General features: G+C 38.5%; 2 protein-coding genes across 4 annotated transcripts in view; one reads left to right on the top strand and one right to left on the bottom strand.

Moving 5' to 3' along the window:
• Positions 1-18119, bottom strand: part of LOC131787928 (dynein beta chain, ciliary-like) — a 35868-nt gene extending 17749 nt beyond the window's left edge. The window contains exons 1-33 of the mRNA XM_059105003.2: positions 17560-18119; positions 16685-16878; positions 15723-15912; positions 15364-15463; positions 15017-15228; positions 14247-14480; positions 13956-14123; positions 13601-13717; positions 12970-13238; positions 11378-11446; positions 10994-11120; positions 10002-10266; positions 9493-9662; positions 9186-9260; positions 8615-8947; positions 7769-8023; positions 7408-7577; positions 7050-7272; positions 6807-6923; positions 6631-6717; positions 6043-6444; positions 5505-5750; positions 5147-5371; positions 4976-5067; positions 4668-4794; positions 3928-4080; positions 3209-3442; positions 2512-2804; positions 1959-2115; positions 1613-1875; positions 1334-1472; positions 816-1064; positions 155-404 (exon numbers count right to left, since the gene is read on the bottom strand). Of these exons, the coding sequence (XP_058960986.2) occupies positions 155-404; positions 816-1064; positions 1334-1472; positions 1613-1875; positions 1959-2115; positions 2512-2804; positions 3209-3442; positions 3928-4080; positions 4668-4794; positions 4976-5067; positions 5147-5371; positions 5505-5750; positions 6043-6444; positions 6631-6717; positions 6807-6923; positions 7050-7272; positions 7408-7577; positions 7769-8023; positions 8615-8947; positions 9186-9260; positions 9493-9662; positions 10002-10266; positions 10994-11120; positions 11378-11446; positions 12970-13238; positions 13601-13717; positions 13956-14123; positions 14247-14480; positions 15017-15228; positions 15364-15463; positions 15723-15912; positions 16685-16878; positions 17560-17904 (6550 nt within the window). The 5' untranslated portion in view covers positions 17905-18119. The remainder of the gene's footprint in view (positions 1-154; positions 405-815; positions 1065-1333; positions 1473-1612; positions 1876-1958; positions 2116-2511; positions 2805-3208; positions 3443-3927; positions 4081-4667; positions 4795-4975; positions 5068-5146; positions 5372-5504; positions 5751-6042; positions 6445-6630; positions 6718-6806; positions 6924-7049; positions 7273-7407; positions 7578-7768; positions 8024-8614; positions 8948-9185; positions 9261-9492; positions 9663-10001; positions 10267-10993; positions 11121-11377; positions 11447-12969; positions 13239-13600; positions 13718-13955; positions 14124-14246; positions 14481-15016; positions 15229-15363; positions 15464-15722; positions 15913-16684; positions 16879-17559) is intronic.
• Positions 18120-18451: 332 nt separating this feature from the next.
• On the top strand, positions 18452-21434 carry LOC131787960 (ankyrin repeat and SOCS box protein 13). 3 transcript variants are annotated; one of them, XM_059105041.2, is made up of 4 exons: positions 18452-19008; positions 19469-19567; positions 20625-20723; positions 21187-21434. In XM_059105041.2, exons 1-4 carry the CDS (start codon positions 18505-18507, stop codon positions 21211-21213), a joined length of 729 nt encoding a protein of 242 aa, XP_058961024.1. In that variant the 5' UTR covers positions 18452-18504; the 3' UTR covers positions 21214-21434. The 3 variants fall into 3 exon arrangements, with proteins under 3 accessions (XP_058961024.1, XP_066027668.1, XP_058961023.1); XM_066171571.1 differs by having other exon boundaries at positions 20625-20841; positions 21191-21434; XM_059105040.2 differs by having other exon boundaries at positions 20625-20841.
• Positions 21435-25448: the final 4014 nt, after the last annotated feature.

Genomic DNA, 25448 nt, shown 5'->3' with positions numbered 1-25448 from the left:
TTTTTTATTACCTGCAAAGAATAACTCGCATTCAAGTCAATAAAAATTGCAACCCTGATAAGATCCAGCTGACTAAATATTCGGTGCAAAGAACGTTCGACGTTTCTGCTTCTTCAGTGCGCGACACTCCCATGGTAACCTCTATGATACTCACCGTCTTTCCACTCCCTGGTGGCGGGATTAATGAATCCGAACAACTCATCAGCAGTGACAGCTTTAGGGTTGATATCATGTAGCATTGGCTTTCTCTTCTGGTTTTGGTAAGTCTTGTTCAGGGTCTTAATAACTTGTGTTTTGCCTGTACCCGCTGGACCGAGAACAAACACAGAATGCCTTACAGCAAGTAACTCCTCAAGCTGTACAATCTTGAGGATAAAGCTGTCTTCTGTTTGTAGTTTAAGATCCTGGAAATAACAAGAAAATTTAATGTTCCAAGATTGCTTGCACAATAATCACTACATAGCCTATGCATCTCGCGTGCATAGGCTACAAGTGCCGGCGACTCCCTTCTTTCTTCGTTAAATTTTCTCGTACAATCAAGCTTATAACAAATGAGAATAGAGAAAATGATCATCAGGGAGATGTTTCCTTTAAATAACACTACGTTCTCTAGACCAAGCGACAGAGAAATCTATAGTCTTTGTGAAGAACGTACAGATCTTGGAAGGGAAAAGATAACAGCACAATTTTCCAGCGATCTCCTTCTTTTCGATAATTTAAGAACAGGTTTACTCCAGTAACCCTACACATCTTTCCCAAAATGCTATTGTGTTTCCCAATTGGAAATAATTTGACATGTGAATTGAGTGACTTACCAGAGCTGACTTTTTCACTAGAGCTTCAAAGTCCATGTCACGCTTTCTTGGTACATCCAGAGCTGGGAAAAGGTCGCCAATCAATCCCATGAAGACGGGAACATCATCCGTGACAATCTTAGGGATATTGAAGTCACGCAACGCACGCATCAGCACCTGATCCTCAGGGCGATCCCTGTCACTTCGCTTTAGAGAACCAGCGACAACCAGAACAGATTTGATAGCACGGAGACCCCAATCGTAATGGTCCTTAAAACCACAAGGAAAAAGAGCCATCAAAAAAGAGCAAGAGGCATGATTCCCTTTAATCCAATCACAGAAAGGCACAGGCGTGCGACTGCACATGCACAGTCATTAAATCACTGTTGGTTTGACTTTGCTCTTAATTAGAAAAAAAACCCATACCAAATCACCAGAGATACTATTGACACTCTGACTGTAACTTGTAAAATCAACTTTTTCACCATCAGCGAAAGATTCGAAATTACAATCTGTGCTTTGCTTAACCAAAGTCCTACCTGTTTAGATAACAGTTCCTTACAGAGTGAATACAGAGTGATGAACTTGCGGGCCAACCCTCGGGCCTCAACGAATCCTTCAGCCACCAACATGATTTCACAGATCAGTTCAAAGTCAGGAACGACCATAGCACATGGCCTGAAAAAACACAACAAGGAAATATATAACCATTCTCTGTACAATTTTATGTATCAGCTCAGATCCTAGTGCAGAGAGATTATTAGGAATATTTTAAATCTACGTATGCCATTAAGAGAAACTGAATTCTAATCACGCACCGGAACAAAGCTTTGAGATTTTCAGGCAACTCAGTTCTTCCGGCGTATCCAGGATTCATGGTAATGAATAAACCAACAGTAGGAACCAAAACGATCTCCTCTCCCTGGAAGATGAACCTTTTCTTTTTGTCTTTGATAGCGTCTTGGATGGATTTGACTTGAACTGCGACCACGGACAGCACCTCAACTGAGATGCGGTTGAACTCGTCAAAACAGCCCCAGGCTCCTGTTTGTGCCAATCCTTTGTAAATGTTGCCAATGGACTGTCAAAGAAAATGTTTCTTGAGTTACTCTGAAGTCCTTTAAAAAAACTGGAGTGCCATCAATATTGCACTGTAATGCATACCTTGTAGTCCATCTGTTCAGAGCAGTTGAACACGTACACCATAATTCCCAGAGCTCGTCCCAGATCCTTAGTAGTCTCGGTTTTACCAGTTCCCGCGGGACCGGCAGGCGCACCGCTCATGGTCAGATGAAGAGACTGGGTCAGAGTAATGTAACATCTAAAAAAGAAAAACAATTATCAAGTTCCTTTCGAACAAAAGCTAAAAGTGATAAGTTTGACCGGAATGCACTTTCTTAACTCTAAAGCAGTAAATTTTAATTTAAAACTGAGCCTTCGTTAAGATTACGAACATTCAAGTAATATGGAATTGTATTTTGCCAATGATGAAACTTTAACGAAAATATAAGCTACAAGAAATGCTCATTTGACCTATTGACTGTTTTTAAGTGGACTACTCTCTCAGTAGTCATTGAGTTTTAGTTCATTTTCTACCCAAACAAAATACAATCGTGTTAGAAGTGACGCATGATGGGGAAAGTCCAATAGGCTATAACAATTATTACAACGCTCACAGTTAAAGAACTACTCGACAGCTTTTCTCTGCGACGTTTACCTGTCGGTTAAGGGTGTGATCACCAATCGAGGCGTGTTTCCAAGATATTCATAAGAATACTTGAACTGTGCATCGCAAATGTTAGCGAAGCAGTGAGAGACAGAATCATCAAAGCGATGTCTGAGCTGACTCAGCCACAAGAAAGCTTGAGCGTTTTCCACCTTCTGATGAATTAACTTGGCCACAACATCTCGAGCGTGCACGTCAATTGTACAGATGGTCATAATTTTCTGACGATCGCCTTTGGTCAAGTCGCCGATCAACATGTTGATCAATGTTGTCAGTTGTGAAACCTATCAGATGTAAAAAAGATAAAGACCATTTTTCAATTAACAATTGGTTCATACGTCAACGTGCGTTCATCGAAATATGAAGCACGCGGGAAGTTTGGAGAGCACGAAAGATGCGTAAGAGTTGCTGTTTTATAACATTTTCAACCCGATGGAAAATTTTTTTCTCGAGGGACTTGTTTACTGACGTCATGAGCGTGCACAATAGGAATATGAAGCACGCTCGCGCAATTGAATTTGATTAGACAAATTTACTAGCTATGTTATAATATTTTTTGTCCTCTGTTATTTTACCTGATTTTCATATAATTGAGAGAAACCAAAAAGGATCTCTATACGTCAAACTTGTCAATGTAATTCACCCGGTTTAAAAAAGCACTATACTTAAAATTCTTGAAGACCAGTACCTGTTTCTTGTAATAATCCTTCAGTGCATTCTCGTATCCCTCTTCCAGCCTTCCAAATGCCAGAACAACTTCTGTCGTCCACCAGATTTGAGTACCACACAGGGCTACCTGAGCTGGGTAGTCAAACAGCCATTGATCTCGAGGCTTCTCTTCATACGAAACCACAGCTTCTGACAGCTCGTGACGGACTGTGGCGCGCATAGCGTCCATAACACGGTTCAACCAAACTTCCACCTACAGTAAATCAAATATTCACAAATCTTGACTCTAGTGATGACTTTCGTAACAAAAGTCACGACTACCGACAAAAGTTCCTCTGAGGACTACTCTCAACGGGAGGATCCGACTACACGAAGGCACAAATCACTTGGAGCTTTAAGCAAAATTCATGCTAACTTTTGAATGTAAGAATTTAGGCATCAGCTTAGCTTGAAACTACACGAGAAAATCACAACATTTTGTAAATATTATACAAAAAAGAAAGTATTTTCAAAACTCAGATCGCTACGAGAGCTCTGTCAGGGTAGTTTGGGTGTGTGCCGCTTAAAAAAAGTTAAAAACCAATGAAGAGATAAAATGAGATAAAATTGATGATGGATCGATATAAAAAAAGGCCGAAGACCTTAAATTCATTTTATTGTTACCATGATCCTCAAAGGGGTAATCAGCGAAATATTATAACACTCTTACACAGAAGTTACTTGAAACAATATTTGTACCTGTCCAGAACAGTCACAAGGCTTGTTGAAGTCCACATATTCTCCTTCCTTGCTGTACATTCCAACCGCCTCCTTAGTCGGATTACCATCCTCGTCATCGACAAACTTCAGTTTCGCCATGTTGTCAAACAGCTTGGAGAGATGACGACTGACCTGTCGAACAGAACAGCGAGTATCGGCTTAAAAATATGATGAAAGAGATAAAGTGACTACTCTGTGAGCCACTTTCAGTGTCGAGATTGCAACACACAGATTGCATTCGTTTCTCTTGGCTTCGTTCTGTGGTTGATCCAAAAAACTCGCGCCTCTCTCTCTTTCAACCAATCAGATGCAAAATTAAAACCAATTGCGACTTGGTCGCCCGCGCTTTAGGAAGTTTGGTTCTTTTACGTTGAGTTCTAATTGACTCTTAAAGCTATTTTCCTTTTTACTGATTGGTCGTTGAGATTTGTTTTGGTTTACGACACTCAGTCGAATAAATAAATAAATAAATCGAATAAATTCAACATTGCAATGTTTTTGCTCTATTTCTCTCTACGATTCTCTCTACGATTGATCCGTAAAATTCGCATCACCCTGTAACCCAATCAGATATAAAATTTAAATCAATCAAAACGTGTTCAGCGGCGTTTAACCGCGCCTCAGGCATTTCACGTTTATTCATTCGGAGCTCTTATTGGGGCTTTGAGTTCTTTTCCCTTGCTCTGATTATCGTTTACTACGTTTGCCTAAAACCTTACCTCAATTGGCTGGTTGCCCTTGGAAAGAATATCCAATAAGTCAGCTGAAGATACGAAGTAAAACCGTGGGAAAGCAAGACGTTTGGTCTCCAGATACTCAGCGAGGGCTTTCTCGCACAACGACAATCTATAAGGTAAACAACACATAGGTAATTTCTGGCCTTTGAGGGGCTTAATAACTTTAGGTAACCAGACCATAATGATTTCAAGACAAATCAAAGAAGTCAATTGAAGCTAACAGCATTTGTGTTAGAGATGAGTTTTACCGAAAACTTCAACTTTAAATCAAGCTTAAGAGTAAAACGAACCTTTCTTGTAAGTTTTCCAGCTTTTCGTACAGTCCCTCTCTGTTACAACAATTCACAACGTTTGGGATTTCAGCAGCTTCCTTCATCAATTCCTAAAGCAACGGTAAAGCTAGGCGTTAGTGTAACTGTCCTTAAGTCCTACTTGATCCATATGTCCCTTCTTTCACTAACCTTAAAATCAACATCGATTCCGTCAAATCTCTTAGAGTCCTCTGGCAGCTGGTTACGAATATCTTCAGATCCAATGAAAATACTCTCCAAGTGAGACCAGGTTCTTTGGACTTCAAACCAAATGGAGATTACAGAGTCTGACACAGACAGCTTCTTTTGCCACATGGAGACTTCCTCCAGAAAATGTCCAATGTACTTGGATGTGATGAGATTTTGAAGTTGAACCTAAGTGAAACAAATAAACGTAAACTCAACTGTCCCTTAGCATTAATAAAAATAAAAGTAAGAGCTCAGCTTTGGGCATCTGTTTATTGGTTTCTCCAGCCCTCCAGCCAATTATATATCATTATTTCTTTACCTGATTATCTTCAAGAGTTTCAATAAGTTCTTCGCTTGACTTCAGTAACGGAATACCAGTTCTCATATGGCTCTCGTATTCAAACTCCATCTGTGACCAGGTGACATCCAACTCTTTGAGAACTTTCTCCATTCCCAGTTCTTTGGTGGCCTTGTCGACAATTCCACGGACTTCATCTTCAAAGTTATGCAAATTTAGGGCGAGAAGATCAGCCAAGTTGGTGTCGTCATTCATGATGAATTTTACCTGCACAAAACACAAAGCACTCATGTAAGTTTCCTCAAATTTTCACAAAATTGGAGTGATCTTGTGCTCAATGACATGTTTCGTGGTCCATAACCAAAATGGAGTAAACCACGGGAAAAAGTTCTGAGTTTTAGTTTTTAGTTCCCAGTTTTGCACAGCAACCAGTGATAAAACATTCATTGGTTCATATCTATCTGTGACTCCAAAACCAAAATCCTACCCTACTAAGACTTATTACGTTTTGTTGCGGAATGAACATTACTACATGCACAAACAAGTCCGCAGTACTTACTTTGGTTGCTTGCATGAGCTGTTGCCAATGACGGTCCCTGATGGCCGGATTCTGTAATTCTCCTACGGCCCTTAATGAAGTCACCATGTTCTTGACAGTAGAGTCCAGTCCTGTGAAGGCGTCCCAGGCGCGCATTTCTTTATCCAGGCTTCGGATCTCCTTAACAAACCTTTTACACTCCATCTCCATGTTTTCCACATTGATATCCGCCCATAGCGTGAACTTCCACTCTTCAATGCTGCTAAGAACAACTTCAATCATGTCCCAAAGTTGTTTGAGGAGTGACACTTCACGACGGCAAGCACGAAGTTGTTTATAGTCTGGGAAGTTGACCTCAAACAGGCCGGCGGATTCAGACAGGGCATTCATCTCCTCCTCCATAGCACAGATCTGGAAGTTCGCCTGCAAATGCCACAGATATTTGGTAAATTGGTGATTAGACGAAAGAGATCAGGTTATAAGGTATTCCCTTTGCAATAGAATAAATGGCGAAACATTAATGCAAGGATCACTCCACCATGTCATTACAAAACAAAATCAACAAACTTGCGATAAGTATGTCTTTGACTACAAGTTCCCTTTGCTGACCTTATCTAAGCGGTCGTAATAATTCTTGGAGTCAAACTGGAACGGAGCTGTTTTCCTGAAGTCCTCTCTAAATTCGTGCTGTTTGATCTGTGATCAACAGAGGAAAAGGAAACATAAATTGAATCATTGGGCAGAAATTGCAAGTTGAAGCTAAGAGGAGGCACACTGTCCCTTACATCAAACTGTCCACACTTTCTTCTGATGATGGCGACTTCAGACGCCTGTAGAGGAGCCACTTGCTGTTTGACTGTTACTGCGATCTTCTTGGAGTTGTTCCACTGCTCTGGAAGTTCCTGTGGATAAACATATTATAAGGTTTCTCTTGCACGTTTACCTTCAACAAAATCTTATCACACAGAAAGACAGCTTCCCCTTGATTACAGCACTTTCAATACTTCTGTCTTGGTGTTTCTAGTTACCTGAAGCTGCGTATGTACTTCCTCTGGCATTTCTTGTCCGTACGTCTTCAGGAGTTCAATAGTCTGCTTCAGTGGCTCAAACATCTCGTCAGTGACTGTCTGTCTGTCCTTGACAGCCATCAAGTGTCCCATGACAGCCACTAAGCCATTGTAATCTCCTTCCTCTACAGGCTGTGTCAGACCAACATCTGCCACTTTGATGAACTCTGCTAAGTCATTTAGGCTGCGAAAAAGAACACAAACGTACAATGAACATGTAATATAACAGACCTAGTTATAATCTTCCGTAAACTTGTCAAACACCTTGTAAGGAAAGGTCACAAGATCTAGCGCAGAATTTCCTCAAAACTTAAATTACCTGTTTGTGACATGATCGATGAGGTGTTGCTTGAACATGTAACTCCATCTCTTGATAATATTCAAGAGAGCTTGTTTAAAGGGCTTGGCGTCCACACGGAACCACGTGTCAAAGATCTTTGTTCCCTCTACTTCATCCACCTCGGCATAAAGCTTTTCGTACGTGTCGATCTATAAGCAACAAGATCAATTTTTTCCATACAACGTAATGTATATATGAATATAATTTCCATAAGAAAAATTAGTGAATTACGCTGTGCATAATTTCCGATTCGCGCTAAAGTCTCGAACAAGATTACCCTAACAACATAGCAAATTTTCAAGATGATCTCTGTTTGTCAGTCTTAACGGCGATTCTTTACCTGTTCTTTAAATTGTCCTAATGTTGGCGGACTCTCAGGGACTCCTTCTTCAGCGTGGGCTTCAATCTCCTCAGCTGTCAACACGTGGTTGTAGAGCAAGAATTGTCTCATAAACTCATTCCGATCGTCAAGCCACAAGTACGCAAAAGCATCAAAAGAACTGCGGTATTCATTCGCCTTGTTCATGATGCCTGTTACACGGTCCATCAGGTCTTGGCGCATCTCAGACAAGTCAAGCATGTCCTCGACATCGTTCTGTACAGGAAGAAAAGAGAGAGTATATTTTTGTTTTTGTACAATTGAATAGAGTCCCCAAAGTTAAGTGCACCGTGCTATTACAACACTGATTAAAATATCAAGAAATACATTAACTCAAAACTGCTCAGAGTATCTTGGATGTGTCATGGTTTCTGTGTCCAGGAATGAATACTTGAACTTCTTGATTTGTAATCCGTAATAGTCCTTACAATCGTAAGCCATTATATTTCCTTTCGAACCTATTTTCCTCTGTTCTTTCATATGCCATTTCCTACCTTGGAAATCGATTAAGCATGCTTTGATGTAAAAGATAAATTAAGGAAACTCAAGGAGGCCCAAAAGAAAAAAATACATTCAGAAGCACCGCCTTTTCTTTGGTACTAATACGAGTCTCATTTCAAGTATGTTTGAAATGATGATATTATGATTTGGCCGAAAAATTAAAGTTCTAATGTTAATTTGCAGCTTATATATCACAGTCAACGGATATTAATAAAATAAACATAACCATCCACAACATCAGAAAGGTATGTTAAATCATTCCTCATTTCAAATGAAGTAAAGTTTACTTCTTATTGTTTGTTTTACCTGGTAGTGTTCAGAGCCGTTATGTTCAGCCAGTCTCTTGACCAACGAAGCCATCTTGTACACATCATTAACAATTCCTTCCACAAGTTCATAAAAGCCGTCTGAAACACCGAAATCCAGTGATGGTATAAACACCATTTCAGGCTGTTGCAGTTCAAGTTTTGCCTCAAACAGTCCTGTAGTGTTGTGTTTAGGATCAGTATTTTCCAAAAGATAGTTCAGTGAGCAGTGAATGCAGTTGAAAAAGCCATCAAGGACCATGTCATCAAGATAGTCCACATACGCTCGCCAAATGTCGGATGAGGCATCCGCTTTGAAAAGTTCGAGGTTATTCTGAGGGATAAATTCAATAAAGTTCTTAAGTCGATGGTAAATACTTAAGGGAAATAAATCAAACATGAACAAAGTACATGTACCACCCCCTCCCCCTATATGTACCACCCCCTCCCCGTATATGTACCACCCCCTCCCCCTACATCTTGAACTCGAAAATAAGTTCATTTGCCTTCTTGGAGTAAAGTAGGGCATCAAAAACAATAATAAACAGCGGTTAACTAAGCTGACAACCTACCTTCATCAGCTCGTGGATTTTCTCTCCAGCTTGCTGGATCAAAGTGTAGCGTTTATTAAGGTTTGCTTCACTGTCCTGTTAACAAACAAATAACTTTTTAACGTTGTCATAAAATAGCTCTCTTCTTAGTTGTCCACGTTGGAAAAAAAAAACCAAAATGAATATACTTATGAACACTTACACCTAAATTGATTAAGCATACTTTATGTTATTCTGTAGGAATAGGAGAAGGTTTTATGCTAAATTATTTCAGACACCCATAAAAAGGTAAACAGAACCAACGAGTATTGTTCCTGCGTATGTGTACCTCTAAATTGAGTAGGCCCTCCTTTTTGCCTTCCTTTCTCTCGTACAAGGGAGCTTCACACCATTTGGTCATTAACTGACCCATACTCTCCACATTGTTCTTGGCAGCTTGTACACGTTTCTCCAAGTCATGCACCATGTCTCTCGTCTTCTCAATGTATTCCCACGCACCTGTTTGTTAGAAAAAAAAATTACGTGAAACAACAGCACCGGCTTGTAAATTTGAGGCAGAATGGGATTATGTCATAATGGCACGAAGTGAAAGTTAAAATTACTCAATGGATCATTTGTATTAATATTCCTGTTGGAACAGTGACTTTCCCATAGTGTGTTCGCATCAGAAATGTAAACCACGGCAATCTCAGATCATTTTAGACTCTCAATCGAAATTATTCTCACACAACCACCACACGGCCGTGGAAGCTTAGTCATTGTCAAACAGCGTATCAATAAATCAATACTTGACACACGAAGTGTAAATTATTATTGCACTCGAGACATTTATCACACCTTCACTGTTCCAGTTCAAAGTTGTCTCAGCCTGCTGCAGTTGACCATCTATTTCCTGCAATTGCCCTTCCACCAGAGGAAACTCAACATCGAGAAGTGTTTCTCGGACTTTGTTGTACCAGGCCACAGTCAGGTCCAGGTTGGACAAAAACTTGTGGAATGTTTCATTCCGTGAGTAGATGTTGGTTGCGCTTTCAGGAATATTTTCAAGGGTTTCGTTTTGCGCAGTTTCCAGATACCTCACTTCACGAAGAACAGCGACTAACTAAAACGAGGAAATAAAATAAACAGAATTCAGTTGTTTGCTAAGACACACTCACGTTTCCCTTGCCGAACAAAGAAGTTCCGATTAGGAATTCTCCCTCAGACTGCCACATGTTTTCTTGTGAATTTGACAAGAATTTGATGTTCGCTAAAAATATCATCTATTGTTTTAATTCATGGGCCTTCTCTGTTCTCACCACTTGTTTGTATGATAGTATAGTAAAATCGCCAAGAGAAGTCGTGTGTCCATCAAGAACCTAACTAATCCGATTCGTTTTTGGCGCCGAAAACAAAACTATAGCCAGACTGGAAAAAAACAAGAAAATATAAATATGGGAAGACAAAAACTTAATAAAGAGATAATACAGATCAACGAAAGAACAGAGATGGCCAAGAGTCGCTGACGATAGGTGAGGGCTGCGTAAGACAAATTTAAGGTTACAAATGCATAAACAGTGACGGAGCTCCTAAACTCAGAGGATACAATGTAAGTAAATTTTAAGCGTTCTTTAACTAGCATCCGATCTAAAATTTCTACCCAAAGTGCCACAAAAGTCAAACTGTAACATGCGTGCGCAATTGAACACTCTTCAATAGTCTGAAAGGAAAAAAAGCCTCTGTGTGGAAAGTAAAGTTAGATTTAAGCTTGGAGTAAGGAAGACAGCACATTTTGATCAAGCGACGTCAACTCAAGAATTGGCTCATTTCTTAGTGAAAGTAATTTATACCTGTGGATCAAAGTTCACTTTGATAAGCTTGGTATTTGGATCTCTAATGACGAGAGGCTTGTCCAGATTCCCTTGTGAAATGGAACCAACATCATGGGTCCAATCAACATACACCTTTTCTTCATATCTGAAAAAGACATATTTTTTGTCAAGGGGCTTGAATCTTACTGTCAGATAAGGAGTGACTCATAGGGTGCAGAATTTTGATTGTTTCTGAGTGACTTCCTGTAACTGAAATTCAATAATAAGATGCTTTGACCAGGATTAGGGTTGTGCTTGGCAATAATGGTTTTGGGTGGTTTATAAATGGTACAGAGTGGTATAATTTTGAGATCATGCCTCAAAAGCGCTCACGTAAAGACAACTCGTGTACAAAATACTCACGTGTTCAGCAGCTTGGCCATCTCATCAAATTTGTTGAAGATCATCATAGCTTCGGCAGTCTCTAGAGTGCTGCAAAACCAAACAGCGTGTTACATTCGCATTCAGGTTGTTCAATAAAAAAGATAGAAAGTCTTTAGAATGAAAGCAAAACATACGCAGTTCAAAAACGCTTTAGTAAAGGTGAAAGTCACGGCATGAATGGGAGGAAAGTTCTTCATTTTCGAGATTATGAAAATAGTCATGAGACTAAGGCTCAAAATACCAAGAAATGCAACGACCATGTTTGATGTACCACGTTTGGGGGTGCATAGAAAAGTGTTTGCATAGTATTACATTTTTGTAGCACAACAATGATCACAATCCGCAGAGACGAGAGAAAATCACAGAGACAAACACTGCGACTGGGCGGTTAAAGAATTCCAAACTATAACTCCCAAATGTGTCTGTGCAATTCCTGATTAAGACAGTAGCAAGGATAAGGATGATGTTTAGAATGACGTACAAGTGGAGAAGTTGTAACATATACTGACGGCATGTTATCACAAAAAACGACAAAACATTTCAGCAATGAAGCAGTGAGAGAAAGATATTAAAGATACAATTTTTAGAGTTATTTTAAGGCAGATCTTTTGAAAAAGAGCATGGAAGTGTCATATTACCTTTCCAAACCATGAATGATAGGAAAAACACTATCTGGTCTTGGATGAGAAGTGAGCAAGAAGCAGTGAGAACAAAAGCAAGGAACATGAATGAGAAAATTCTAACAACAACAAATGATGTAATGACACTCCAAATCATAAAAAGACTAGACAGAAAGTACACAGAAAGACAATATCTCAGGAAAATGCCAGCAAAAGCTATAGAAACCAATTCCATTAAGGGGAAGAACTGTCAGTGCTATGAAAAGTAAATGAAAAATACCATATCAAATGCCCTGTTGTCAAAAAGAGTTTGTTATAACTCTACAATGAACTGCAGAAAACAAAGCTTTTTTTTTCAAGTTGTAAAGAAAGAATATGGTAAGAAAATGACAGAAATTGAAAGAAAGTAGATCATGAATATGGTGGAGGCGCGGTTGCCTCATGGTTAGTGCGCTCTACTCCAGATTGGGTGGTCTGGGTTCGAACCCTGGCTGGGGTCATTGTGTTGTGTTCTTAGGCAAGACACTTTACTCTCACAGTGCTTCTCTTCACCCAGGTGTACAAATGGGTACCAGCAAATGTGCTGGGGGTAACCCTGTGATGGACTAGCATCCCATCCAGGGCGGAGTAGTAATACTCCTAGCCACTTCATGCTAAGAAAACCAGAGTTAAGCACTAGCCCCATGGGCCACTTTGGGCCAATATAAAGGCTTTACTTTTACTTTACTTAGATCATTAATATAAGGAAATTTGTAAGTACAGGCTTTCAGATGTTGGAATTTTTCATCAGAAAGCAGAAGCTTTGTTATGTGTTGGAAGATCAACCATAAATGGATCAAATACAAATGACAGTCTTTCATTTTTTGAACTGTATATGACATGAGGATTGCCATGCAAGACTGAAAGAAATTGATCATAGTTGCAAAGTTAATAAAAGTCAATTGAGCTTACCCATGATTGACTGAAAGCTTAAGCGCATGCATTGGTTTAGTGATCCTTTCCCTGAGTTCTTGTGACCATTTGAGAGCACCTGCAACAAGAGGCATGTTCTTGTTTATTGGTGGAGTCCCATCCTCATTTGCTGTCATCATTTGCTGGTCAAATATGATCTTAGCTTCATCCAGTTCTTCTTCGTACATCTTCAGCAGGATGGGATATTTGTATTCAAAGTCTGAGTGAATAAGCGGACGGTCCAGCAAAGAACCAAAACAGTCCAGAAGCTAGAAGGTTTGAAAAAGATTCAAAATGTTCAGTTTTGTTTGGAGTTGAAAATTTAAATGTAATGCTTACTAACCAATAGCATTATTCAGCAATATGATGTGCTGTAAGTTGTATCATTACTACTAGAATAATTTTGCATTCTCATGAATATCTGACTACCTAACCAAATCCGAAATCCACTAGCCCTGGGCTGTCACACGTAACTTCCTTTGCACAGTGATGTTTTGAGAACAACCAAGCAATATACACACACATGCAGTTCAGCACTGTTATTAGATACCCTACTAAACTATCCAAACTGAAATTCTTGTCTTTTGTATGAAGAAACTGTTGTAAGATCCAACTGTAACTTGCTTCTTACCTTCAATGCAGCCTCCGTACTGGCACAGTCATCAAATCCTTGGCACACAATGGAAGCAAGTCTTCTATCCAGGTCAGCTATTCTTTCTCTAAACTGGTTGTAGTCTTCAACAAACTCCTACAGAGAAGTAAAAGGAAAAGAAGCCATTCTAAGAATAGAATAAAACCAACCTGAAAATGAAGACCATGATCTTGATAAAATTCTACTCTGTAGAAACTGTAAAAGCTACATGGCTAAGAGGCTTTTTTTATTTCCTTTAGGCAAGGTTCAGAAAACTGGCAAACTATGTATATGCTGTTTACATTTACCTCTGTACTAAAATTCATTCCAACATTAAAGTGCATCTCAAACTTACCCGGTTGGTTGCATCTAAGCCATCATAGGTTCGATTACCAAACACAGCAAAAATCTCATTGAATTCTGAGAAGATTTCCACAACTTGATGACTGAGCATCTTTCCCTTGATACCACCCAATTCTACCTTCTCTAGCTTGGAAAATTCCATAGTGGTGGCAAAGAGGTCCTTGATATAGACAAAATAATAAATTACATTAACAACACCAACAACAAAAAAGCCAGGGTTTGAAACTAAGATTATCAGATTTCAAAGTCAGCAATCTGTTGGAGACATAGTTACTCTACTAACCTCAACGGTTTTCAATCTCAAGATAAACTGATCCATTCTGGTAAAAACTAGTTCATTGGCAAATTCCCACTGCTTAACTTCTTGCCCCTCCTTGAAGAATTTTTGGATGTTTCCTCTGACATCTTCAAAGGTCTCCTTGAAGAATGAACAGATTTTAACTGCCTTCTGGGTTTTCTCATAAGCTTCTTCTGCCTCTGATTTGAAGATTTCTGCAGGATCCAAGTATGTTCTAGCCTATACAAAGAATTGATAATAAAAAAAATGAAGGGTGTGGAATGGGGGGAGGCTTAAAGATTAGGGTTTAATAGAGAGAGGGGTATACCATTATACCATTTATAGTAAGCAACTTCCTTCTGGCTATGTATGTGTGTCTTTAAAACAACTTGCACTAGAACAATTGCATAAAATATGGTTTCATCATATCATGACTCCAAATTTTTTTAATGATTGCAAAGGTGAAAAAAGTATGTTTTAAGAGTACCCAATTATCAAGAATTGGTCCATATCCAGTTGCAGCAACAAATCTTAGTTAAGCTGATTTTTCCAGACTAACTGTGACTGACAAGCATTGTTTTAAAAAAGATCATAAAATGTTTGGACAAGGGCCAAACTCTATAATTATGTACAATTTTTTTTCAAAACTGACAGTCAAATAGTAAAAACAGAAATACACAGTACAAAATCAATTTTTCACCCACAGAAAAACAAATTTAATGACTGAAATCACTTGTAAAAAATACAATTAAAAAATTTCTTTAAAAGTTACTTACCATTTCAATCAACATGTTGCAGAGCTCTTGCAAAAGAACAATCATTCTTGGAGCTCTGCAGTAGTACTTTGAATTTGCCCAGATGAGACCAACTGTGTGTAGAATGGCAGGAATGATCTTATCCAACTCTGAAAAATCAAACTGTTCCATGTCATCGAGCAGGCGACGCAAAGGCTTCAGGTGAATGTTGATGTCTCTGGCTTCTTCAAGGGCTAAGAAAAACAAAAAAGTTAACAAAATTATTAAGTACTGATAAGTACCTTGCACTACTCATGGCATTACTTTGAAACAGTTGTTTGGTTAGAAAAATATCAAAAAATTTCCAAACTTGGCAAAAATTTACTTACCAGCAACAACATCCTTATAGATTTTCTTGAAGGCTGGAAAGTAGCTGCTCTGAGTTTTTTCCAACAGTTCAGCCATTCTTCGAACTTTCACATCATGGAGCTACATGGGTAATGAAAAAGCAAATTGAGATTTTTTTTAATTAAAAAAAAAACTCAAAACTTTAATTTACTTTCTTCACTTGTTTACAGAGAATAAATTATTGCTTTCTAAAACCCTAGTTATATGTCCATGTAAATTTCTCTTGAAAGGTGTTTTTTTATCAGCAGAGAAATCAAAAGAGCTGCAATTTTACTCTCTGTAATTGCCTCAAGTCTCCATTATCTTAGAAACCTCATTTCTCAGATTTGAATGCACTGACCTGTTCAAAGATGCACTCCAAGTTATTGGCACGAGCTCTCCAGAAGTCAAGTTCTACCAGTGGTCCAGGATTACGACCTTCTATCAGTGGCTGAGCTGAATTTCTTTTCAGAACACTCTGTATCTGATGTGTCCATTCAATGATTACTGATTCAATAGAATGAACCAAACCACGATCAAATGGTTCACCTCTAGTTAAAAAAAAGACAAAACAAAATAGTTAGTTATATATCAGGCTCCAGTTGACTAAAGTTTGGATATTTCACTGTTAACATGTAACAAACCATTGGACACTGAAGGATATGCAGAAATTTTCTCTTTGTGGATGGCTTACAGCTTGCAAACAACTCCAGTGTGGCACACTTCTTGTTATCTGTAGTTTTTCACTTTGCCATTGTAAGAATTTAAATATTTATCACAAGTGCTATGAGTATACTGTGAGTGTGACTCTTAACCCTTTTAAAACTTTCAAGATCCAATTGTACATCTTCCCTCTAACTGCTACACTATTCCCTGTAAATAAATTACGTGAATGTGGAATTAGATAAGTTTGAGTTTTCTTATTACCCATTTGCTGAATAATGTGTCGACATTATCAGGACAAAATTAGATGTTAATCTTTTCAAGGAGTTAAAGGGATCCACAATTCAAATCCTAACAATTAGCTTTACCACCACTTTGGTGGAGGAAGGCTGAAGGGGGGGGGGAAAGGGGGAGAGGGGGGTTTGGGAGGCTGAACACAGTTAAAATAATTCAGTGTGTTTTTTCCTTCGAAGTTTACTACTTTGATTTTGCTTGTGTGATAAAAAAATTGTGCCTTTGTTTGAATAAGTGGAGTAAAAAATAGCATTACCTGGATGCATTCTTATTACAAAATATATCTACATGTAAAAGGAGCATCCAAAGTCAACAATGCACTAAATATTTATAACAACATCAAAATTACATGATCCATAGACTAACTTTTCTTCAGCTTCCACAGCATCAGAGACCTGCTCTGAACCTACTGGAAGTGGTAATAATGTCTTTCCTTTCACTTGTCCAGCAATGACAAAGACATTACTTTTGAGCTGATGGACATGGCGCAAGACATCTTGAGACACAACTGCAGGCCACTGTTCATGGTTACGAGAATTGGACAGCAAAGGGACCAAAATCTGACAGATTTCGAAGAGAAAACATTTGATTAATAAGAGAAATTTTCTTACCCAATGTAAACAATGAAATTAATCCCTGACTCAAGTGATAGCCTCCAGGGATTTACATATTAACTAAATTAAAGATTAGCTTGAAGTCCAGCCCAAAACTTTTACTGAGCACAGTTTTCTGCCATTTAAAAAAAAAAAAAAAAAAGGTCAAACTTAATTCCTTCTTCAGTTTTCTACTCCTGGGAACAGTTGTCTATTTTCAAGTTTCATGTTATGTAAGAGTAAACTTCATGGTCACGGTTGGTTAGTTGTTGCGCAGTTTATTTTACTACAATCGAGAAATTTTCACGACGTGAAAACCTGCGAAATGTTTGGGGCATAACAGTTTTCTTCGATTAGGATAGTAAAAATGAAATTACAGATACGAAAAATGTATACCGGTATGCTGTAATGTATCTGTTTTGAGCAAGACTTGCAATCAATCTAATATAACCATTAACAACTGTGGCGCTCAAACACAAGTCTAAAATTTCCCGGTTAAGCTAGGATCTTTCAGTGTGCATGCAAAATATAGTGCTTTAAACCCTGTTACTTAACAAGTAATAAGTTAATTTGTAAGTTTCATGGTTCCCAGGGACCGATCCATCGAACTACCAAAATGCAATCACTTGCTAAGTTTGCAAAACAAACCTCGTCTACAAGAGCTGACAATTGTTCCAAGGGGGAATAAGACAAATCTCCATAAGTTAAAGCTGTTTTGTAATTATCTTTTCCAACATTCATGCCTTTTTCCTTCTTGGAGAAATAAACAGCTTTTGCCTTCATTGCCGACGGAAAATCAAACGTTGGTTGAAGCTGTCCTGCATTATTCTGATAGATGACGAGAATATTATTCTCTGGCTTTTCAAAGAAGTCCAAAATAGTTTGTCTGTATTCATCGTTTCCTTGTAACTTAGCCCATTTGTCTGCTTTCAGTTTCATGGACTTTAAGGTGTATTCTGATATGAACTCGAAACGAACGTCGTTGAACTCCATCCTCTTTCTGTAGCTTGACTAGTTGTGTCTGTGTTAAACGTATTTACAAATTTACAATCTTTTGAGGTCTGGAGATCAAAAGGACTTTTCCATAAATATCACTTGTATCGTATCTGAAGGATTTCTACACGCATTTGTCGGATTTTAGCCCTCCAAACTGCTAAATTTCTGGAAAACTTGCGGCTTCGTGGGCCAGCCCTTCGTCCTTGCCCGAAATCTGCAAATACTCTTGGCGCAAGGTTACTATGGAAACGTAATGTTTACCGCTGTTCCTAGGGCCGCCATTTTGGACTTTTCCTCAAAACTAAAGCATGGGATTTTGCCCTTTCATTCAAGTCGTTAAGTTCTCGTTTTACTTCCTCACACCCAAATTTATTCTTCTGATATTATAAACCTTATTTTTTTGAAGATTCAAAAATAAGAACCTGTGAAAAATCACTAGAAAGTTTTCAGGTCAAGTTTCCGAATCCTCTCTCCCCTGGATGGTTAATTTTCGTGACATTCCCATGATGCAGGGCGGTCAGAATATAAATAAACATGGCTACATTGTTAGTCGCCTAACAAAATGTTCTAACCGCAATAAGGAACATATTTTATTTAATGGGTAACATAAGCGATGTCGAAAAGACCATTGAACGAAAGCCCAAAGAAGCACAATTATTATATGCCGCTGAAAATGGGCAAGTTGATAAGTTACAAGCCCTTCTTTCCGAGAAGGACGTTCAGGTAGACTGCCCAAATAGTTCTGCTGTTACAGCTTTATTTCTGGCAGCGAAAGAAGGACACGATGAATGTCTCAGGCTGTTACTTGAAGCTGGAGCAAAAGTAAACGGCATCGGGCTTGGTAACACAGCGCTAACGCCGCTGTGGGTAGCGACTTACGCCGGTCATAAAAACTGCGTGGAAAGATTGGTAAAAGCAGGTGCCGATCTCAATACAAAGTTTCCTGAAACACCTTTGTTTATTGCGGCACGTGAAGGAAAGGCAGACTGTCTCAAGATTCTAATAGAAGCTGGTAGTAATGTTAATGTTAAGAACAATCGAGGACAAAATCCAATGCATATTGCTTGTTCAGAAGTTCACGAGAGCTGTGTAGAACTTTTGGTAAGTGCAGCGACTTTGAGTGACTTACAATAATCAAATATTTAGCTCGGACTGCGAAATTATTACACCATAGAGTGGCAAAGTAGCAGGGGGGGATGCACTGCACTCAGGGAGGGCTTGTGGCCAGTAGTTGATCATTGTAACCCGGAATAATCCTATGGTTAGTTTTACGTAAAATATTTCTTTTAAGGCAAGGGGTCCTGGCTTGTCATTCGATCGCCTAAGGCATTGTTTAATCTATCAGCATCTTGGTATCTTGCTCTGAGTAACTTTATCAGATCAATATCAGTATCTGGGCAACTACCCACCTACCCCTCCCCTAACCCAGCAACAGTCTATCGATAACAACTTCGGGTTAATGTTGGGTTAGGGGAGGGGTAGGTGGGCAGTTGCCCAGATACTGATATTGATCCACTTTATCCTTATAACTTAAAATTTTCCCTGTTTTGTGTCATCATAGGCAAACACAGAATGTGAGTTGGATGCTATAGATCAGAGTGGTTGTACTCCTTTGCACCATGCATGTATCAATGCACCAGATGGTCACAGTTCAGTCAAGGTATTTATAGTTACCTTTCAAACTTTCTTGTAATAAATCATACATGTGAAGCTTGGTTTAATAAATGAATTTGAAAGTGATCTTTGCAGTAATGAACACTGTCTAGGCAGTATTTAAAATAAGGCCTGAAAAAAAAATTCAGGTCTCTATGGGATTTGAACCCAAGACCTTTGCGATACTGTTGCACTGCTCTACCAACTGAGCTAACAAGCCCACTGGGAGCTGGTCATTATGTTGGTTCATATTAAACCTGTGAAGTGATGACTAAATGACTGTAAGTATATGAAAATCATACTTGTGAACTGCAGTTTAAGAATTGAATTTGAAAGTAACATTTGCAGTAAAAGTTACCTTTTTATTGGCAATAGTTACATTTATACTACTGACTTTAAAAAATAATTATAATAGAAGCAAAGTACTTTCAAGAGTTTTTCTAGACAGCTTAAGAAGTAAGAAAAGCCCTCAACAACAAATTCTGATGTACATGCCTTGGATAAGAAGCTATGACATACATTACATGCTTTTTCTTTTACTTGTTGATAATATTCAATTGTTGCACAAAGGCTTCACATCAAATCCCTGGGGTTCATTCAGAATTTATAACTCATGTAAATTTATGGAAGAAAATTACAGAAGTCCATAACTATGCTAGTATTTCTAGACAACTACATTTTGATACTTTAAAACTTGGCACAATTGCAAAAGAAAGGCACCTGTGCTAGACTCCATTAAACTCCATAGAACTCTTTGGTTAGGGAAACATTTGACGGTGATCTTTATTATAGTGGTCATGTATGATGAAAACATTGCAAAAGTTTCAAGACTTTTTAAGTTGAAAGGTTGTAAAATTTATGCGAAGGTTTTTTTCAACATCTTACTCTAGGAGTTTTCAGTTTGTGTTTTTATGTGGAATATTTTCAACAAAGCAGTTACTATGCAAAATAATTAGAGCTGATCAGAAGCATTTTAGACCTTAGGAAGGAGAATGGTGTAATGTGTCCTTTCAAAATTTACTGTGCACGACTAACACAAGAATATTCTCTCCATTGTCATTTAGATGCTTGTGCAAATGGGAGCAGCAGTAAATATTTCTTCTAGATGTTGGAACCATGCCACATCCTTGCACTACTGTTCACAACTTGGAAAAATAGAAAATGTAAAACTTTTAATAAAATATGGTGCGAATGTGTTCATAAAAGACAAATGTGGTCAGACAGCAAGAGACAGGGCTCAGAAATACCCAGAATGTGAAAAACTTCTTCAACAACAAGAAGGTGTTTCAAAACCTTATACTATTACTCATTGCATATATTTTGTACAATTTTTTGTTATTTTTGTTTGTGGTAGAGTAAACCTCACTGTTTCCTTTTTAATCCACTATTTTTATGTGTGTTTCCTTCTGAAACAATTGTTATAATGGTTTCTCTAAGTTATCCACAAATCTTCCCATAGAAGAGAATATCATTGAAATGCTCTTTCCCAAATCTCATACAGAAACCACTGAGAAGGACCTTACTAATATCATATACTGACTACCTGACGAATTCAATTATTATTATTATTATTATTATTATTGTTTGTTATTATTATTAATCAATAACTTTTACCCTGACACACAGCTAGACCATCAAGCTTGCTCCAGTTGAGTTGCTGGTCACTCAGAGGAACCCTGGGAACTAAAGGTCTCAAGAAAGTACATGAACTGCCAATACCGCTGACTCTCAAACAGTTTTTACTATAAAAATGGAATATTTTACACAGCATGTAAACAATTTGTAATTCAGGTGAAGACTGATGCATCACTGCAAAGTCTATCTCCTGTTACACAAAGTCATAATAAAAACAGAGTGAGGTAAAACAAAGCTGATACTGTCGCACCGTTTTGTAGTTTATGTAATCTGAGCTGAAGGTCTTCTGAGATAGTAGTGGTTAAAATATATTGGAATAACGGGTAATCCAGTACTACACAGAATATGGTTTCATTTCCGTTATCTTTCGAACCATATTCACTATTGCGTTCCCTTGAACTTTCTTGGCTACGAGACCTGCAGTCGGGCACGGTTACAAAATGACTGAACCTCTGGCAGTCAAATTTTACTTTCACAGAATTTCCACTAGGATGTACTTTCAAACTTCCTATGTGTATCAGATGATAGTTAAGAAGTGTTACTTTATGACAAAAATTGATGGTTTTCTTTTTGACGATATATCAGAAGTTGGCTATGCTGCAAAGCCCTGTTCAAACGGTCATAATAGTTGATGAAAGTTTCAACTACCACGCGCTTGAACACGAACTATCATGCACTGTCATTGACTATGATGTAGATTGGACATGTTCCAATTTGACATGATAGTTGATGATAGTTTTTACCGTTTGTACGGGTGGGTGATTGTGAATGATAGTTTTTACGGTAAGCAGTTATGTCAAAGATGGGCCCAAATCGAAATAGCAAAGGGTAAAATGACTACGGTAGTTGTTAAAACTTCGCAGAATGTCTCGTAGTTCATTCTCATCATCCCCTGGTAGGCTTCAGTATCTTCAACTCGCAACTTATTGACTGAAATTTCAAATGCCACCGAAATTGCAGACCTCAGCACGCGCGATACTTTTTTACACTTACGCGATCTCATTGCGTGATTTTGTCAACTATCATGAACCGTTTGAACGCAAACCTGATAGTGGATGATAGTTGAAACTATCGTCGACTATCACGACCGTTTGAACGGGGCTTAAAAGACATGTAATTGCATCAATCTCGACGCTTTAGCCTTATTCAAATGGTTATGATAGTTGATGTTAGTTTCAACTTTAATTCACTATCTTTGACTATCATGTTTGCGTTCAAACGGTTCTTGATAGTTGGTGAGAGTTGACAAAATCACGCAATGAAATCGCGTAAACAAGTATGGGCGAACGAATCGTGTTATCACGGAAATCAGTATTTATGCTTCTTTTTTGAAGATTTAGGTCTTGTTCACAATAGAAGGCAATGAAATACAAGAATAAACATTAGAGAAGGGTCGTCGTGTTCATATTACTCTTCCTAATCAGCAAATAGAACAAGATAAGGGGCTTATCTGGAAAACGAGTCGGCATTCGCCTTTTTTTTTAAGTTTTCATATTAAAATATTGAATGGAGTCAGAGAAATGTTGTCTTACTCTGTATCTGGATATTTCTTCCCTTTCACCTGCTCTATCAGTTACAGTTCTCATGAACGAGTCAAATAATAACATTTTCTTTTTACGGGTTTTCGCTTTCGTCGCCCAGCACGCGCCATCACTAAAAATAACGATCTCTGTTTTGAAAACATAACGGATTAGGTTAACGGACAGTTCACGCGAATTGTAACAGTTGTTATTAATGAAAGGTACTTAGTGGTGATCTAGAAATTGATGGAAATATCTGTCTATAATGGAGAATGATAGCTCCCCGGTTTCATTTGAACGTAACATAGAGGACAACGGAACAGCAACGGAGGAATGCGCGATTGGTTCAAACCCAGTTTCACCGAATTCAAATGATTCACTGATACCCGAGAAAAAAGATCCGCAAGATTCAAAAACTGACCAGAAACCTTTGAAAAGCTCAGATGTAAGCTTGACCTTGAGCGATGATGTCAACGGAGACCCAGTTTGGCTGCAAATCGATGAAGAAACTGTCTTAGAAGAGCATCGTGAAATGGGATGGAAACAAGAGTTTGTCGAAAGGGTAAAGAGAGCATGCATCCTCGGTATAGGAGGAGTGATTTTCGTTCCTATTATCACTGGTGAGACACCTCTTTAAAAAAATTGTTTTTTCTTATACTTTCAAATACTAATTTAGAAATTCTTTAGTTCTTGGTCACAAACTGAAGCTAATTTGACCGACTGTCGAAAAACCAGAAGAACGAACAAAAAAGTTGCTCTATTCCGCAAATTTCAGAAGCACATTAAATTTTTTCATAACCAAAAAAATCATATACAACTTTAATCTGAAACGTGACAAATTTTACTCTAACAGCAGCTGGCGCAGTCAGCCCCCCTGTTCTCCTTGCACAAAAGTGGACGAACGGACGAGAAAAAGGTAGATACTCTACCATTGGCTTAGGCGTTTTGGTTGGGACACTATTTCTCCCGATCTTGGCACCTTGGGGTATCTACAAGCTGTTTAAACGTTTTTATACAATATTACCGAAGAAAGTTGATTATTGGATAAATCGTTGGAACGGCGATGTCACAAGCCCCCTTGGGAAACACCACTATGAAAATGGCTCAGTAGAGTTCAAAATTCCAGAAAGCATTGTTATTAACACTGATCGGGCTCACGTCTACAGTCCTGATCTAGGAGTTCCGAGCACAAGTCAGCTTGTGACACCTGATAGTCACATAAATGTGGATTGGTCAAATGTTAGCGACCAAGAAGATGTAAACGAAGCCCAAGTAGAACGAGTCAAGGCGTTTTTAGAGGGATTAGAATACAACATCGGGCATTTCGACAAGGTGGAAGAATATTACCGAGAATGCTGGTTGAATGAAGGACAGGAAGTTTTATCTGACGTGGAAGATGACGACGGGCGCCTTGACACTCAGCTGTTATGTGTCAGAAAAGTTGTGTCCGACACTTTTGTCAATGCAAAAACAGCTGAAGTAGATTTTAATATGTGCGAATTTGCCGCCGGCCTCTGCAGTAGTAGGTGTTTAATTAATCAAAGACCTTATGAAGTGAGTCAAGCATCAAGAGGAAAAGATACTGATGGAACTTTAAAAGGCGGAAAATCTCCAAGCAATTTAGAAGAGAACTTTTCCGAAGCTCAGATAACAACACAAGTATCGGACAAAAGTTGTGCTCCTCTGAATGAAGATGTCGAGGGCCTTCCTGAAATGAGACCAAAAAATCAAGTATCAGATGGCAGCGGTGCTCCCTTGTGCACTGATACAAAGGACCTCCCTGAAAAGGGACCTAAAAAGAAGGCCAAACGAAGACGCAGAAAGCGAACTGGCGAGCAAGTGTCGACAAAAAATCACACCAGTTCTACGACAGGCGAAAATAATGACACATCGCATTCAAACCCTACGACACCGCTCTTACAGCAAGAGGACAAAGAAACAGAGAGAGCCACTGAAGTCCAAGAGGACAAAGAGATAACACCTGAAAAGAAGCTTGGGAAAACTGGAAATGCAGCCCGAGAAACCAACACTCCTTCCGCAAACCAGTTGGTAGGAAAAAATGAAATATCTGAAGTACTCAGAATTAACGGGCAGTTTGAACTAAAGCCGAGCGATGAACCAAAGCGCTGTCTTTACATGGCTCACTTTAATCACATTGATTAAGGACGAGACAGAGAGGCAAATAAAACTGATAAATATCGTAAAAAAATCGTAAGTTTGTTGGAGCGTGACTTGAGCGTGACTTGAGCGTGATAGGTCTAAAAGTTCGGTCACAACGTTTAGTTTGTGATCATTTTTCAACGATACTTTTTGTTAAACTTATCTTCAGCAATGTAAAGTCGCATTTGCTACCAAAATTTTGTCATCTACGAAACTGCAGTAATTTGGAATTTTTTATCTACACAAGTTTGAGTTATATCTTCTTTGATTGCGTAGGTTCATAATTATTTATTTTTGGTGTCATCCTGCATTCTCAAAATTTGGAAAAAAAAATGATCAGAGTCTAAGTATAAGTTCTCCAAAGTACCAAACGATTTTGACGCGCAAAAAAAGCTTCAAAAGCCCTCAAAAATTGCTAAGTGGTTTATCTTTGGAAAATCAAGTATATAAGGGGGTTTTCTATGAAAGCCAAAGTTGCAAGGTTGGGTAAAAATAAAATAGGTAAAAAAGATGGTTTGATTTCTAGCGTTCGAAAGTGAAACAAACTTAAACGTTTCTGAGTTAAAACTCTCA

This window comes from Pocillopora verrucosa, chromosome 8, assembly GCF_036669915.1.
Source record: "Pocillopora verrucosa isolate sample1 chromosome 8, ASM3666991v2, whole genome shotgun sequence".
NCBI classification, from domain to species: Eukaryota; Metazoa; Cnidaria; class Anthozoa; order Scleractinia; family Pocilloporidae; genus Pocillopora; species Pocillopora verrucosa.
Note: the sequence above shows the minus strand (reverse complement) of the source record. Positions and strands in the feature narration are given on the sequence as shown.